This window comes from Parasteatoda tepidariorum, chromosome 5, assembly GCF_982258835.1.
Source record: "Parasteatoda tepidariorum strain Cologne lab strain chromosome 5, Ptep-v5.0, whole genome shotgun sequence".
NCBI lineage: Eukaryota > Metazoa > Arthropoda > Arachnida > Araneae > Theridiidae > Parasteatoda > Parasteatoda tepidariorum.
Window position 1 is genome coordinate 13159407 of NC_141759.1, and position 16542 is coordinate 13175948.

General features: G+C 30.0%; 1 protein-coding gene across 1 annotated transcript in view; it reads left to right on the forward strand.

Moving 5' to 3' along the window:
- Window positions 1-16542, forward strand: part of LOC147808577 (uncharacterized) — a 57423-nt gene that overhangs the window by 12354 nt on the left and 28527 nt on the right. Inside the window, exons 5-10 of the mRNA XM_087163421.1 lie at window positions 3581-3688; window positions 5990-6103; window positions 7494-7637; window positions 8839-8892; window positions 11311-11376; window positions 12494-12598. Coding sequence (XP_087019547.1) covers window positions 3581-3688; window positions 5990-6103; window positions 7494-7637; window positions 8839-8892; window positions 11311-11376; window positions 12494-12598 — 591 coding nt within the window. The remainder of the gene's footprint in view (window positions 1-3580; window positions 3689-5989; window positions 6104-7493; window positions 7638-8838; window positions 8893-11310; window positions 11377-12493; window positions 12599-16542) is intronic.

The following is a 16542-nucleotide window of genomic DNA, read 5'->3' on the forward strand; positions in this document are numbered from 1 at the left end:
TTTTAAACTGCAGAAATTATCCTAATATCAGTAGTGCATGTTACCAAAAATAACTGCCTTTTAGTTCATAGCTTATTTTATTTTAACTTTTAAGTATTACCTATTACCAATATTAATAAAGTATCATTAAGTTCAATAACAATATGAGGATTTTTTTTTACGTTTCTTCGTACAATTTCTGTTGATATCAAATTATTTAGTTTTATAGAAAAATGTTTTAAAATAACTATACACAAAATTAACACACGAGGAGCTTTGGAAGAGCTAATTTTGGGAACGTAGTCAGCCTATGCTACCACCTTCATATTAATAATTCGCGATCGCAACGCTCGAGTACGCCGTCTAGCTGGAGCCTGTAAATATCAGACATTAATTTATCACGTTTTCATTTAGTTCCATCAAAATCATTGACTGAATCAGACGCCATTTCTTAGCAGCAAATAAGAAACAAAATTTCCCTAAGGAAAAGGCCGAAGAACTTGAAAAAAATCTTCAGAATATTAGTAAATCTTTCAGGAACAGAACACGCCAAACATTTGAAGAAAAATTCCTCAATAATTTTTAATTTCTATTATCAACAAACTTGCAACTGATGACTTCCGATTTCGGATACTGTTACAGATGTGTGTATTAAGGTAAAATGCATTTCTTCTGTCTTCAATTCATTACGAATTAAAGTGAAGTCAACATTGCTTTCGTCATTCCAGTGAATAAATATGAATTCGGAACATACAGAATTGTAATAGTTATAGCATATTCTTCTTCTTTATTGACTAGTATATATTTCTGTATCCATATAATTCGGAAAACAACAATAAAAAATTATCCAAGTTACTTGAAATAGTGCCATTTGTGCTGATTCTTAATTAATTTTAATCGTTTTCTTGGTAAGTATTTTTTAGTTTTGAAAGAATAAGTTCAACTAGAATTCAGCTATTCTGTTTTTAGCTACATATTCAAATTCATATCAATTATAAAATTTTGCTGTGTAGTATGTTATCTAAAAGTAATGAAGGGATAAACTATGTATCTATTATTTGAGAATAAAGTTTTCAAACAAGGAACTTATCATTTTGGAATTCTCCGGGAATTATAAATCAGGTAAGTGCACTGATCTTTACAATAAAAAATTTGCCTGTAAATATTTTTTTTTTCATTTGATGATGGCTCTCTACAGAATTGTTTTTTACGTCTGATTAAGAACTATAAGAATAATAAAAAAAGAAACAATATGAAAGTTTTTATTTCAATGTAAAGAATTCTTAAAATCGTTTTTTTATCCTAAGAATTCTTTATTTTCCGTTTTTTAGTTTATAATTGTTTGATAAAAATTGTTCTCAAAATACTTTTTTTTAAAAATTAAATGGTATAACATTATGTGTTTATGTATAGTTCTTGTATATTCCAATGTTTGAAGTAATATGATTCAGAAAAGTATGGAATAAAAATTCGGTACTTACGTATTAACGCCACCGCCGCTACAGATTTGGCGGCTTTTAAGTGCCGCCAATCTACACTTAAAATTTTGCGACAATTCATAAAATAAAACACTTTATTTAAAATCAAAATAGTCGATCGGATTTCGGTGGAAAATGAGCCGATATAGAGTTTAGCATAGATTCAAAACAATCATATCGCCATATGAACTCTGATAAATAAGATTCCAAATGAAATAACATTTCCAAAACGTACGTTTACCAAGATAAAGTTTCATGTTGTGGGAATTGGTACATTTTCGTTTTTTCGGTAAAATATTTCCCTCCTGAAAAAATAAAATTGCATCTTGTTTTGATTTTGGCAAATCCCCAAGACGAATTTTCGTAGCGCTAAAAATGGCGACAAAAAAGAATTGTTTTTTTGTTTTTGTTTCGTCAGCATTCTTTATTTTACGTTTCTTAGTTTCTAAATAATGATTTTTAATGAAACTTGAAATTGTTTGATCAAAATTGTTGTCAAAAAACTTTGTTTACCAAAATTAAATTTCATAAAATTATGAGGCTTATGTATACTTTTTGTTCATTTTAATTTTTGAAGTAATATGATTCTTAAAACTATAGAATGTAAAGTTCAAATGGCCCTTTCATGTTATATCATTAAATTTAGTAATACTATTTCTCGGGCATTAGGTTTTAACTCTTATAAGAATATACATATTTTTTTCTGTTAATGTACAAATATTTTTTCGATGTGTTTTGGATATTCCTTCTCTAATAAAAAGAGATACCATTTTGTTTTCGTTTGCATAAGAAAGAATATCAAGCATTTTTCTTTTTTAAATTTAATTAGCCACATTAAAGAAGGAACGTTGCAATGCTACGTGCTACATTAACGACGTCTCTAGAGTAAATGAATGACTGTTCATATAGAAATCGCAGGTATTAGTCTCATACAACAACGACCCCTATAGTTCGTTGCGATCGCGAATTGAGTTTATCTAACATAACGGATAAGAATTATTTAATATTGAAGAACGTGCAACATACTTTTGAGAGTTAGAAGCTAGCAAGCATTACTGTTGTTATCTTGAAAAAATATTTGAAAAAAAAAGTCGCCTGTTGCTTAATTTTTATAAATGGCATCATCTAAATCAATTAAAAAAATATGTTTTACAAACAACTCTTCCGAAAGATATGAAAGAAATATTAGTACGATTTTTAGCACAGGGGAGATAGAATGGCCACTATCAAGACCAATCTCTAAATTTCGTGACGCTAGCTTTAACGGTTTAGGAGTTATAAGAGAGAAACACATATATCGAGTTCATCATTTCAATATCATAGATTTAGTTTATCTGTTAGCATTCAGAGAAAAAATACATTTGTAAAGATCTTTTTTTAGACACTGAACTAATTTAAGAATTTAATTACTTTTCTTAATTTTGCATTGCATCTTTAATATTTGCTAGCTTCGTCTTATAGTTTTTATAATACAAGTAACCTTTTAGTCAATTCTTTTAATTTAAAATTCTTGAGGTTGTATTGAGGTTGATAGAAATCTACCATAGAGCAACCAGCATAGAGATTTTGTTTTTGAGATGAACAGGTTATTTTTTCTACACTTCAAATAAATAAGTATATATTCAGGATGTGAATGATATCGGATTTTATCTAAAAGCATAGCTGAGCCTAAATTTTATGACGTAAAATGAATCTGAAATTGAGGCTCATTGATGAGGTTATTTTAAGTGCAAATTATAAACTCATTTTCTACCTTAGGTGTATTTTTTTAAACATCTCAAACTCAAAATACCCCATAATGTTTGTAAAGTAAATTAAAACAAATTTGTTCACCATGACCGATAAATAGTTTAAACACATATATCAATGTTCAAATAATCTTTTGATTATGTTCTTGTCTTGAAAGCTTAATCCAAATTCGATACGATTTCAAAATTTTTCTTTCAGTTCACTAACAGTAGAAAAGTTTTTCGAAAAATAATCTCAAATGCTATATAGGGTATGATTTGTTATTAATATACAGCAAATGATTTTGAAAATGATTACAATGTTATTAATTAGTTTAATGTTATCGTAACTAAAAATGTGAATTAAAAAAAAAGCTCATTTTTATGTACTTATAGGGCCTTGCACAAATAACCCGTGCAATAACGGAGGGAAGTGCACAATGTACTCAAAAGTACCAAAATGTGATTGCTTACCTGGATTTTATGGAGAGAAATGTGAAAAGGGTAACTTGAAATTTCTTATCACGTCTATTTTTTTTCTTTAAATCTACAACAAAAAGGATGTGTTCTGTAGTAATCCTTCGTAGTATGGATTTTTTTTTTAAATTTTCCCCATGAAAAAAAAGGTATGCTTATTAAGGACTCAATATCTTGCGAATATCTGCATATATTCGTAACTGAGCCATGGAGTAATGAGCGAGCCGTGACAGCTGGTCACAGAATTACATTTTTGCAAATTTTATCCTTTCCCTCGTAAAGCCACCACATCAAAATTCTCTGTCGTTTAGGCGTCGTTGCACACCGGTTTGTGTCCCGGGTCCAGTGCTGGGCAATATACTCCAATGGTTCACATATATTATAGTTTTAAATAAAAAGCATTTTGCCAATACATTAATCGAAACGGAGTAGGCGATTATGTAGGATTTATCAATTCCTACTTATCGCTCGGATTGTATTTATAAAAAAAAATTAGCTTATGAAATCCACATTATGTGAATCGATAAGCAGAAATAAATGTGAATTAATTTTACCCGTTGATGAGACTTTATTGAGAGTTTTTTTTTCTTTTACTTTTAAAAATTTCTACGTAAATATTCAAATTTGTAACTGGCAACATATAATCTCTCTCTTCCTTCTTGACATCTACACTCACGCGAGCTTATGAAGAAATGAAGATATCGAGAGAAAAATCAAATTTTCTACTACAAGGGATTAAATAGTCAATGTTTAATGCCAAAATGGTGAAAAAAATCGCAAAAAACAGTTAAATTTGCTATGACGTTTGAACAAAATGTAATTCTGATCAGCGTTCTCAAAGAGATTTCTCGCCTGAATTATCTAACAGATTTTTTTTACATAAACATTTGAGTTCCCAATTTTTTTTAAAATTTTTCTATCAGTTTGTCTTAAAAGAAAAGTGTTAGTATTTTGAGGACGTTGGAAAAAAATATTTTATTTGATGATGCTGTTGATAATATTTCTAAACTGGCAGTAAATTTGTTACTTTAAATAACATTCCATGTTTTTATAAATGCATCATTTAATTTTTCTTGATCACTTATTGTTTGGATGGAAGTTTGATACATACAAATATCTGCCCACCTTTAATCTTTCCGAAGATGATATACACCCAGTAGTAGTATGATTAACAGTAAATTACATTCATAAGCAATATAGTTCGTTCACCAGGAGTTGGCACTTGGCTCCACCTCCTCGGACGCAGAGTTCATTTCAGAGCGGGAGTAAAAAGAGAAACATCTCCGCTTTTGAAATTGAGACAACCCTTAATGCGCGCCAAACACAAAAGTGAACTTTTTTCCAGTCACTTACTTTGCTTTATCATCTGTTATTGTACCTTTCGTTTCTCTAGATAGTTAAACATATTTTAAATTTAAAAACTGCTGTTTTCCCAGCGAAATGTCTCAAAAAGGACAAACTATTCACTCAAAAGTGAGAAATATCATAAAAAATGGAGCGAAGTATCATCAAATTTACGAAATATTTAATGTTAAAAAAATGCAGACGAAGTTTGCGAAATAAATATTTTTGCCATACGATCGCCAAATAGCAACCTTTTTCAGGATTGCTCACAATCTTCTCCCGAAAATAGCGAAATAATATCGTCGCATACCACGTGATGAAGGCGGAGCTAAGTGCCAACTCCTGGAGATCGAGCTATAATTTACTTTTTATTTTGTGTAAAATTAAATCAACTTATGTCGTGTAATTATCCATATTTATATATGTATGTGAAATTTATTTAAATGTAGTGGTGGTTAAAATCATTTGGAATTTAGTTCATAGGATGCAAAGAATAAATAGCAAGCATACATTAAATGTAAAACTACTACTTTAAATACAAAAATAAAATTTTACTCAAAATGCGTAAAACTTAGCATGTATGCATATTAGATTATTATTTAAATTGAAGTAGTTGCATAATTCGGAATTCTGCAAATTGCTTTGAAATAGGATTGTTTGCTGCAGATTGAATATCTTTTTTCGGACTTAAGGAATCTCTGAATTGGATTCTACTAAAAAAACTTGCAACTTCTATTTGTTTTAAAATTTTCTGTTTCAATTTACTACATCTGGAAAGAAATGGCAAATATTTTAGGGTAGGCGCTAAGACACGATTTTGATTTCTTGCATTTGGTATAATATCGTATTTCAAAAAATAATAATATGAATTAAAAATGCGACAAAGCAGATTACTAATTTTTTTATAGAATGTATTTTAATCTATTTGAACATGTATAGATATTTGTGCAAATTTTCATTAACAATTGTTTTTATTGTCTGCAGACGTCTGCTACTTAAGAGATGTTTGTAAGAATGGAGGTACGTGCCGACCTGATGGAACCAACAAGTTCAAATGTGAATGTAGGCCACATTATTACGGAACATTTTGCGAGAATGGTAAAATTTTAATTGGATGTTTCAAGCGATTTTCAATAGTTTTAATACATTTATGACTTTTTTAAATTATTAGAGAGCAGATTCTACTTAAAATGTATCATTGCATTTTTCACTGCGACACATCTAGACTGTTAATAAATGAGAAAAATTGAATATTTGAATTCACTAAGTTGTACTCGTTAGGGGATAGATCTAAAATTTTTTTTCTTTAAAATTTCGATAAACAACAAAAATTAAAATAATTAATATCACAAGGAATTTATTATTAAAATTTTGAAGCAAATGCATTTTTTAATATTGCCGGGAAGATACTTACATTTGTTAGACGAATAAAATTTGAACAAATCGTTGAACTTTTGAACTTTGTTTAATCCCAATAAGTTGTTTAAATAACTACAAATCTTAACCAATCTCATCTATGAACTTTAAAATCGAGAAAACTTGCTGACATGGATGTAGGAATACCTTAATTGTTCTTACAGCCCCTTGTTGCTTTGTCTCCTCCAAGGAAAGTCAAATCTTCTTCTTGGACATCAATTTCTAAATGTTAGTCTAAAGTTGAGTTCCTGCTTCAGTTAGCATTCTGACCCGTAAACTGTTGGAAAATAATGCTCAGGCTTATCTCATATAACTGACGGATAAGTGAACTGACCTCATTTAACTTAATTCACCTCACATAACTTGATGATTGCAACTAATAGATCTATTATGGAAAAAAATGAAAGCATTAAAAGGCTAACAATCGCATTTTGCTAGTAAAGTTTTACATTTTACAGCAGATGAAACTATACGCTTAACAGGACTGCAAACGTACACAAAATTTAAATGTTCTATTGATGAAAAGGTGAAAGTTCTGATTGACAATTATTAACAAAAATTTCAAATTGGAAGTGCTGTAATAAGCACAGAGCATAGAAAATAAATTACGATTCCCCAAAGAATGAAACTGTGCGCAATTGCAGTAAAATAGAATTCCGTTTTAAACTGTCGTTTACGGTGCAGTGTCATCTTTCGTTTATGTGAACAACAAAGTAGAGCATTCAGAGCATTGCCAACTTTTGCAATAAATTTCTCTTTCTTTTTTACACCTGTAAGTTTCTGAAAATTTCAAAAACCAAATAACTTTTATCAGGTACACTTCTTTTGGATATTTGAATGTATATAGAATCTACAAATAAAACCTTTATAACTCTACCTGAAACAAAATAATCCATGAAAACCAAAGCGGAAGTAGTGAAAATAATGAAAAGTTACACAATATTTAAACAAAAAACGCAGATTATATTTAACAAAATAAAAAACTGCGATTATAAAGCTTCGAGTATTTTATGAATGTTTACTGTATCCCCCCTAAGATTGATGGTTTTCAACAATAACTTATGTTTTTTAGTCAAACGAATGTGCTTAGAAGGAGGTAAAAACAAAGAATGCTTGAAGCTTAATGCTCGATGTATTGAAAGACTAGATTTAAGTGAAGGTTATGCTTGTGATTGTGAAAACGGGTACGATAAAGATGAAACGGGTTTCTGCATTCGTAAGTATTTTCAATTATTGTTTTTTTTTTTTTTTTTTTTAAATTGTTGAGTTCATCTAAAAGATCAGGTTGCATGTAAAGCAACTTATGAAAGCTCATTCCAATAAAAGAAGATTTTTTTTTATATTCATGAAATAGTAAATTGAAATTATGAAATCTTGAAATCTAATTTAATTTTTATATCAAACAAATGCCGTATTAAAAAGAATGAAGAAAAATGCATAAAACTCTCAGCCAACTGCATAATATACGAAACTTATCAACCCATTTGCAAATGTCCCCCATTGTTTCAAGAAGATGCAAATAGGAAATGTGTTAAAGGTATTTTTGGCATCAATATTATGTTTTGTTAATATTTAAAATAAAAATTGAAAACCTCTAGCGCAAATTTTTAGCATAAATTCTTCTTTAAAAAAATTATTTGGCACTTTTTGAAGAAGCTGAATCTTTGAAACTTAACCTCTTGGTTTTTTCTTATTTGTGCGTCATTTGTTTTCTCCACTATCTTAATACTTCGAATCTCGTAGCAAAAAGGTATCTTCAACATGAATGCCAACTTACTTCATTTTATTTATATATTAGTGCAACAAACATTTGCAGGCTTGTAAGCTCAATTAAGGCTTACAAACCATTGTCAAGTAGGACAGGTTTGCCCAATACAGAGAAGGGCACGGCAAACAATTCATCCAGGGTTGCGGCGTGATTCCAACCCGCCTCCTCTATGCTCAACAGAGCGTTTGGAGGGAGATACCGTTCGGCCAGGTAGGCCCCCTAGTTTTACTTTGAGGAAATATTATTTCTGGTAGTAAAAACATCTAATTCGAATTCTTAAATTTTATTCAAAGTTACATTGCTCATCATTAAATTTAAATAATTCAAAAATTGATAAAATATGCAAGTTTGTTAGAGTTGATTTGTAGGGAACCCTTTTTAATGCATTAGCGAGAGGGAAAATTTAAGCTCTTTTGATCCTTTATTCAAGGATGCCTAATAGACTTAATAATTGCCTAATGAATTGCAAAAATCTATTAAAATAAATTAAAGTCTATAGTTTTAATTTTAAAATAATTAAGCTAAATAATATTTATGTACTTCATCAATCTCTAGAAAACGAAATTTATCTTTGACAAAGTATGGAAATCTCGTGTCTATAGTTCTGTTTTAATTCTATACTTTATACCCAACATAGTTTATTTTTTAGAAGTCTCAAATACACCGGAAGCAACTGAACCAGAAAGGATTACTTCAACAAATTGTGAGTATGCCTTCGGGTATTTCTTTCTCTTCAAATTATAAATATCTGTGTCATTTTAAAATGAGCTATGTGTCACAAAATTGCATCTTCATTGTCGAAATATATAAACCATATTTTGAGCCTAAATTTTCAACTCATTGCGCTCACATTTTCCATATTAAATATTCATAATTGGATAAAGACTGTTATTTGCAAAAATATGCCATTGTATTCTAATTGGTAATACTTTAATATAAATTTCCCTTAAAACCCTTGATGTGAAATGTACATATGAATTTGCAAATAGTTATATGAGAGACAGAGAGAGAGAGGTATGAAATAAAACTGTTGGAACTAATTGAAAATTATTGCAAAATTATTGCTTTAAAATTTAAGAAATATTAGTTAAAGACCGAGTGAAATATGAGTAATGAAAGTAATTCTTGTATATTGCGAACACTTCGGGTAAGATGAGGTAATTTGACTTGATTTTTCCCTCAAAAAAAATCGTGCATCTATGACTTTTTTAAGAATGATACATTACACGTAACTAAGCAAATAATATCGCACCTTGGCAAGTGTCATAACTCTAAAATGCAGCATTTGAGACAAATCAGCTTAATACGATAACCCTTATTCTGAATTCGACTCAGAACTGATACAACTGCCCTCAGCTGGATAAATTGCGAGTTAGAGATGTGACACTTTTTGAGCTTGAAGGAACACTTCAAACATATTTTTTATTGACATAACTTCAAAATTGCTGTTTATTTACTTGAGTCACTTTTTTTGCAAGGGTGCGATATCTTGATTAAATCTGACAGTTTTTGGGTCGAACAATTTAGTTTCAACACGCTTTCGAATATTAGATACTCGGTTTTACCCCACTTTTCCTTACATTTTTTTAAAAAATTATTTCTAAAATTCATTAAACAAGTTGGCTACTTATTATTGAGATTTAAGTTTTAGAGGGAGTTTTTTTGTTATTGTTCATTTCTTCATATGTATTTTATTTTATTTACTTTATTTTTTTTTGTCTCTTATTATATCTGTTTTCTAGGAAGTTTTTACTTTATTGATTGTGATTGTGCTTTTAAGTTGCTCTGAGCATAAATTTTTTAAAAATAATAAATTTTGGATGTAAAAGTTAAAACATAATAAAAACATAAGGGATATTTTGAGAAAAATGTTATTAAAAATATGTATTTAATTTCATATTTCGAGCCTCACCCCATTCTCAAAGAGCTGTCCCACCCTCAGGGTTTTTTTCTACCCTCAGAGTGTCATCACAGCCACAGGGCATCGGATCGAGGTTGATTGCATTTTTAGGTTTTTGATTTGATGTTAGGTTTTATTCGAGTAATTTAACCGTTTCCATAATTTCAGTCTCTTCGTACGAGCGTCGTTCTCAGATTATGAAAGACTTCTTGCCTTGAATAAAAATAAAAAAAACGTGCATGAATCAAATAAATCATGAATTATGGAATGAATAAACTTTTGCTAACAATAATTTTGATAACAATAATTTTCAAGGCTTAGTTCAAGTACAAAATTAAGTAAAACTTGAATACTTATTAAAACTTAAAATTTGGAATTTTGCTTTTAAAAAAAATGGAAAACATTAAAACAGAAGCAACACTTATGTGTATTTCATTTTACTACCTTTATTATATAAGAAATTTAGAGATAAAGGAATAAATTCAACTGTCTGTTCTAAATTGAAATTTATTACTAAGGATTGCTGTCTTTGTCTTGGAGGGTAAGTTTTTTTTATCACTATTTCTCAACCAGTTGACGCTGTCATGACTTTCAGATTGATAAAATTACAAGATCACATTTTCTCAGTAACAGAAAATTTCTTTTTTTTAATTAAAGCATACAAAACTGTTTTATTTTGCTTCAAAATTACAATGAATGTATTTATTGAGAACTTTGATCATAATTACTAAATATTTTCAAATTGATCATTAATGTATAAAAATTTTTAAGACTACATTCAGCTAAAAATTAGCATATTATCTGATATAATTTAGCTATAATTAGGCCTTACTTTAAAAATTTAATGGCCAGGATGTTTTAAAGATATATTTTATCTATGGTAAAACTTAATAATACGTGCAGTTTTATACAGTTTTGCTTAGAAAACACAAAAACACGTGTTTTCGACAGCTCCAAATAATTAAGGATTACCAAGCAATGATCACAAAAGTATTGGAAACTTCGCCCAATTTCAATTGCAATTACATTGGAAGATAATTCGAGCAATAATTATGATAAGCAATCAGTTATTTTACAATGACTCTTAAAAAATCAGAAAAACTTTAAAATTTTTTTAAAGGCCTTTAAATCAAGGCTTTTATAAAAATGTTTTGTAATGTATGATAAGTAAGTAGGTTTATTGTTGCTCAGATTTAACTATTTAAAAGTTTTCTGTTTCAGCTCATGAATCAACTGAATCAACTATTCCCCCTAAAACGGATATTTCATTAAAAACAACATACTCAAGTAAGCCTATCTTTTTTCATCTTTTTTGTGTTTACTGAAACTTTTTTGTCCGCTGTACTAATATCAAATCTGCTATAACCCCAAAACCAATTATACTAGGATCCTGTAACTAAGACATAGGCTACAAAAAGCAATTATATCCCCATATACTAAAACTCTTTTAAAAATTTTAGTTATTCCTTTCTGGAAAGCTGATAAAAAATGATTTTATTTGCCTTAGTTCAACATTAACCATTGCAATAAATTAAACTGTAGACAATTCTGTTCAGGAATTTATTTCACTCCTTATAATATTTAATTATATCAACTCATCGTAAATCAAATTTGAAAGCTACGTCAATGAATTTGTATTTCTAAAGTTATCTGAAACCATGTGTTGCTTTTCTTATAATTGTGCTTTTAAAACACTTTTGTATAAAAATAAGTAATTTAAAATAAATAGTGATTGAAATAAAGAAATATTATTTATGCAGTAAACGACAAAGGTTAATAGAAAAATGGTACTGAGTTTATAAATACCGTACAAAAATCCCTATGCTATTATTGACTCCGTTAAGCTTAATTAATTTTAGTTACGACTAATACAGGTATTATGGTAATGGATGTGATTTTTTATAAATATAGTTATTTTTGCAACAGTCGTTTCAGGGTCCAACAAAAGAGCTATTTCCAGAGGAAATTGTTTGATTCTGGCGAATTTAAACTACCATGAGAAGGCCTAAATCAGCAGCATCATATTAAATGATACTTACCACAGCTAATGGTTATTTTGTTGAACTGAAAATTTTAAAATTTGATCAGACTGCGTAGGGACCTAGGGGGAGCTGTGAAACATTTCATTGTTAGTTCAAGTTTTATTTTAATTAAAGTGTGCGATTGAAAATGTCATTCTTTATACTATGTTTTCAAACAATTTTGTTTTTAATTAATTTTGCTTTTGTTACAATTTATGATTCAAGACATGTATCTCGCCTCTTTAATCAATTTTGTTTTTTAATTATAGCGTGTGATTAAGGACGTCATTCTTTATCCCGCGGTTTCAAACTAATTGTTTTTAATGAGATCAATCAATCAATCTTTATCTTGCAGTTTCAATCAATTTTATCTTCAATTACAGCATGTGATTGTGGACTTCATTCTTTATCTTGCGATTTCAATCACGAAGGGAATAAAATTTGTTCCTGTGAGACTGGTTTTTCACAAATGAATGATGTCTGCGTTGGTAAGTTATGTAACTCTTAAATCATGTTTACAGTATGTGTGATTCACTTTGTCTAAAACCGGTATCTGTCAATGATATACACGTAATATTTTATTCGTGTACTCCTTTTAATTTTACACTCCTTTCAATTTATTCCTCAGAAAAATGTGAAGTTCAAGGGCATAGAATTTGATTTATAAAGAAAACTGATTTTTTGAAATTTGTCATAAAATTAATCTATTCATCATGACAATCATGAAAACATGCTTCAGCATAATTTACGTGTATTTTTGATGCATTTGATTATTATGCTAAATTACAAAAAAAAAAAAAATAATTATTATTTCGAAAGGGAAGAAATGATTATAACATATGAGACAATAACTGGAAAAATAGTCATCTCTCTTACCCTTGTTAGGCTAAATAATGTCAATATGTGTTTATGTTGAAAACGGGCGTAGTTAATTTGTCAGACTTATTTTTGATTTCCGTCTAATTTTAACACGTTAACACTATGCTGTCTGCATAGATTTTAGTGATAAGTTTACCATGTGACCGGTTCCGTGTAACTTGCTCTGCTTTGTAAAATAGTGTTTTCTAGTGGTAGCGAAATTTAAGTTACTTTTAGTTTAGTATTTTTCATTATAAGTAATTTTTTTCACCACTAAATATCAAAAATTATAAGTATGATATAAAATGCAACGTTTAAGCATCAAACTACTGGTTACTATATTAAAAAGTAGGCGTAACTATCTTTCTTTAACGAATTTTACTATATAATTTGCTACCACTTTGTTAAAACTATTCCAGAAAGCGGAGCAGTTGGCATCCCTGTAATCTATTGTCCCTTGACAAAAGGTCATATGAATATCAGGTTGCAACGCGCGACATCCATATGTTGTCACCGGCCACTAACGTTTTGCTTGGACATGGCACCAACGTGTTGTCACGGGTAGTGATGTGCCAATCGATTCATTTAAATGAATCGATTCTTTAGAATCAATTCACTAAAATGAACGGTTATATGAATCGATTATTTGATTCTTTTTTAAATGGTCGTTATAATGGAAGTCTTTATAAAAGGTGGTCGTACAAATTAGTTTAGACTGTTTTAGTATTTGAATTAGTTGATCTAGGTCAGGGGCTCTCAATATTTTTCTGCCATGGAACTCTAAATAATTAACGTTCTTTCGGCGGAACACCTGATAAAAGTACAATCTCGTGTAGCCGCTGTAACCTTTCCACGGAACCATAGGGCTTTACGGAACACCAATTGGGGACTATTAATTTAGATCTTAGGCTCTAGGGTGCAGAAGCAGAATATTCCAGTTAAGTGATCAGCCGAATGTGGCTAAATAAAGTGCCAACGAGCTGAGCCCTTGCAATTCTTGACGGAACTCTAGGGTTCCATGGAACACCATCTGGGAACCACTCTTTTACATCTTACACTCTAGGGGGCAGAAGTTGAATGTTCTACTTGGGTGGCTATAAAAGTACTATCTCGTGTAACCGCTGTAACTTTTCCACGGAGCCATTGAGCTTTCCGGAACACCAATTGGGGACCATCAATTTAGATCTTGGGCTCTAGGGTGCAGAAGCAGAATATTCCAGTTAAGTGGTCAGTCGAATGTGGCTAAAAAAAGTACCAATTAGAGAAACCCTTGCAATTCTTGGCGGAACTCTAGGGTTCCATGGAACACCATTTGGGAACCACTCTTTTAGATCCTATACTCTAGGGGTCAGAAGTTGAATGTTCTACTTGGCTGGCTATAAAAGTACTATCTCGTGTAACCGCTGTAACTTTTCCACGGAACCATTGAGCTTTCCGGAACACCAAATGGGGACCATTAATCTAGATCTTGGGCTCTAGGGTTCAAAAGCAGAATGTTCCACTTGGGTGGTCCAGTTAAATGTGGCTATAAAAAGTACTAACTAGTGGAACCCCTGTAATTCTAAACGGAACCCAAGGGTTCCGCGAAACACCATTTAGGAACTGCTAATCTAGGCAATGCTAATAATTTTTTTAGAATTTTAATATTTTTATTTTTTTTAATATTTGTTTGATTCATCAATTTTATTAAAAAATAACTTTTTTTTTAAAAAAAATTGTTAATATAAAGACCAATAATGAATAATAAAGATATTCGTAAAAAAATAAAACGGTAAATTCACTTATAATAATGAAAAAAATTCAAATTGTATAACGTGAAACAAAATAAAAAAATAGTTAAATTGCGTTTTAAAACTTAAAAAATTAAAACCTGAAAAAGTGAGAGGATATGAATTGATATTCAATAAGTTTGTCTAAAAGTATTCCTACAAAAAAAAAAAGAAAAGGGGGAAAAAAAATAAATAAATGAAATAATTAAAAATATCCCTCCCCCCAGCAGTAAAAGAATATTTACTCTAAATACTCACATTTTTCGCAATAAACAGTTTTTCAATCATTAAAAAAATAAATATTTTTTTTTATCTTTTCGTTAAAAAAAAAAAAAAAAAAAAAAATTCAATTTTTTTTCTGAAAATTTTTAGTTACTTGCCCCTTTTCATAACCCCCATCCCTCTGAAGGCATCTTTTAATTTTAGAAAAAAAGATAATAGCGAAAAGAATCGATTCGTTTCTCAAAACAGTTCTTTTAATGTTAAAAGATATAAAACCGCTCAAATGAATCATTTAAACAGTTCAGTGAATCGAATGCAATGTTAAAGTATAGGAAAACGACTCAAAAGAACTGATTGGAAATCCAAATCAACTCTTTGAGCCGATATCAATGTTAAGGGATAGGAAACAGTTCAAAAGAATCGATTCATTTGGCTTTATGATTCTTTTAATGCTAAGAGATAGGCAAACAGTTCAGTGAGTCTTTTATTCGACTCAACTCATTTTCAACCAATCAGAGGATCGGTCATTTGATTCTCGACTATTTTTCTCTCATTCAGTTCATTTTCAACCAATCAGACATTTGCATTCATACGTAAGTTCATTACCCAATCAGCGCAACGGTTTCATTTTCTATGGCTCTCGTTCCTGGGCATAGATTAAACGATAACATAAGACTCTGCTTTGCTTCATATTTACTGAAATTTATAAATTGAAAATTAACCGTACGAATGAAAAAATTCGCTCTTTAATATTTAAGGATTGAAAAGTAATATCTGAGCTTTACAGCATCAATATCTTTTTTATTTGAAAGTAAGAACCGAAACTGGAGAAGACAGCTTTTCAGTTGCTGTTGCCATCTTTAAATTGTTGTTTATCAATAGAATTTATTAATTTCGTAGATGAAAAGAAAAAAAAGAGAGTGATGCATACCTTTCACTGCATCAGAATGCAGTATGCATTGCATTAATAGCATTTTCAATTCCCTTCATCCTTCAAGTGAGTTCATTTTATTAATCACCTCCGGAAACCGGTTGTGCGCAAGCATTGACATCGGGGTCATTCTCATTGGATGCGATTTTTCCGCTTGCGAAAACTCTCACACATACGAGTAACTTATTGGCAAGTTGTTCGCATGTAAATATTTTCAACCAATCAGATTGTCATTCACATGATACTCGAGTGAGAATGTACAGTCAGCAAAAAAAAAAAGATATCACCCTGAATAACTTTTGTTCTAATGATCGGATTTTCACGATCTAAGTGTCAATCTTAATGGTTCCCGGGGGTGACCTCAAATATGCTAATTAATTAGTGCTAACTATTAATTAAGTTACGAAATCAGACACAAAAACGTACTTTCTCTGAATAAACATGTAATTTTTTTTACATATTTGGAATCCTGACCCTTAAAATAGGGGGGGTAGACAAAATTTCGAAAAAAATGGGTTTTAAATTAGGTCGCAATAGGGATTTATATATCTGGCGATGGTTTAAAAATATGCCAAATTACCTCGCCATAGAAGGGGAAATAATTTATAACAACCATAAAGAAACTGAATGAATGACAAGATGGGAAAAGATA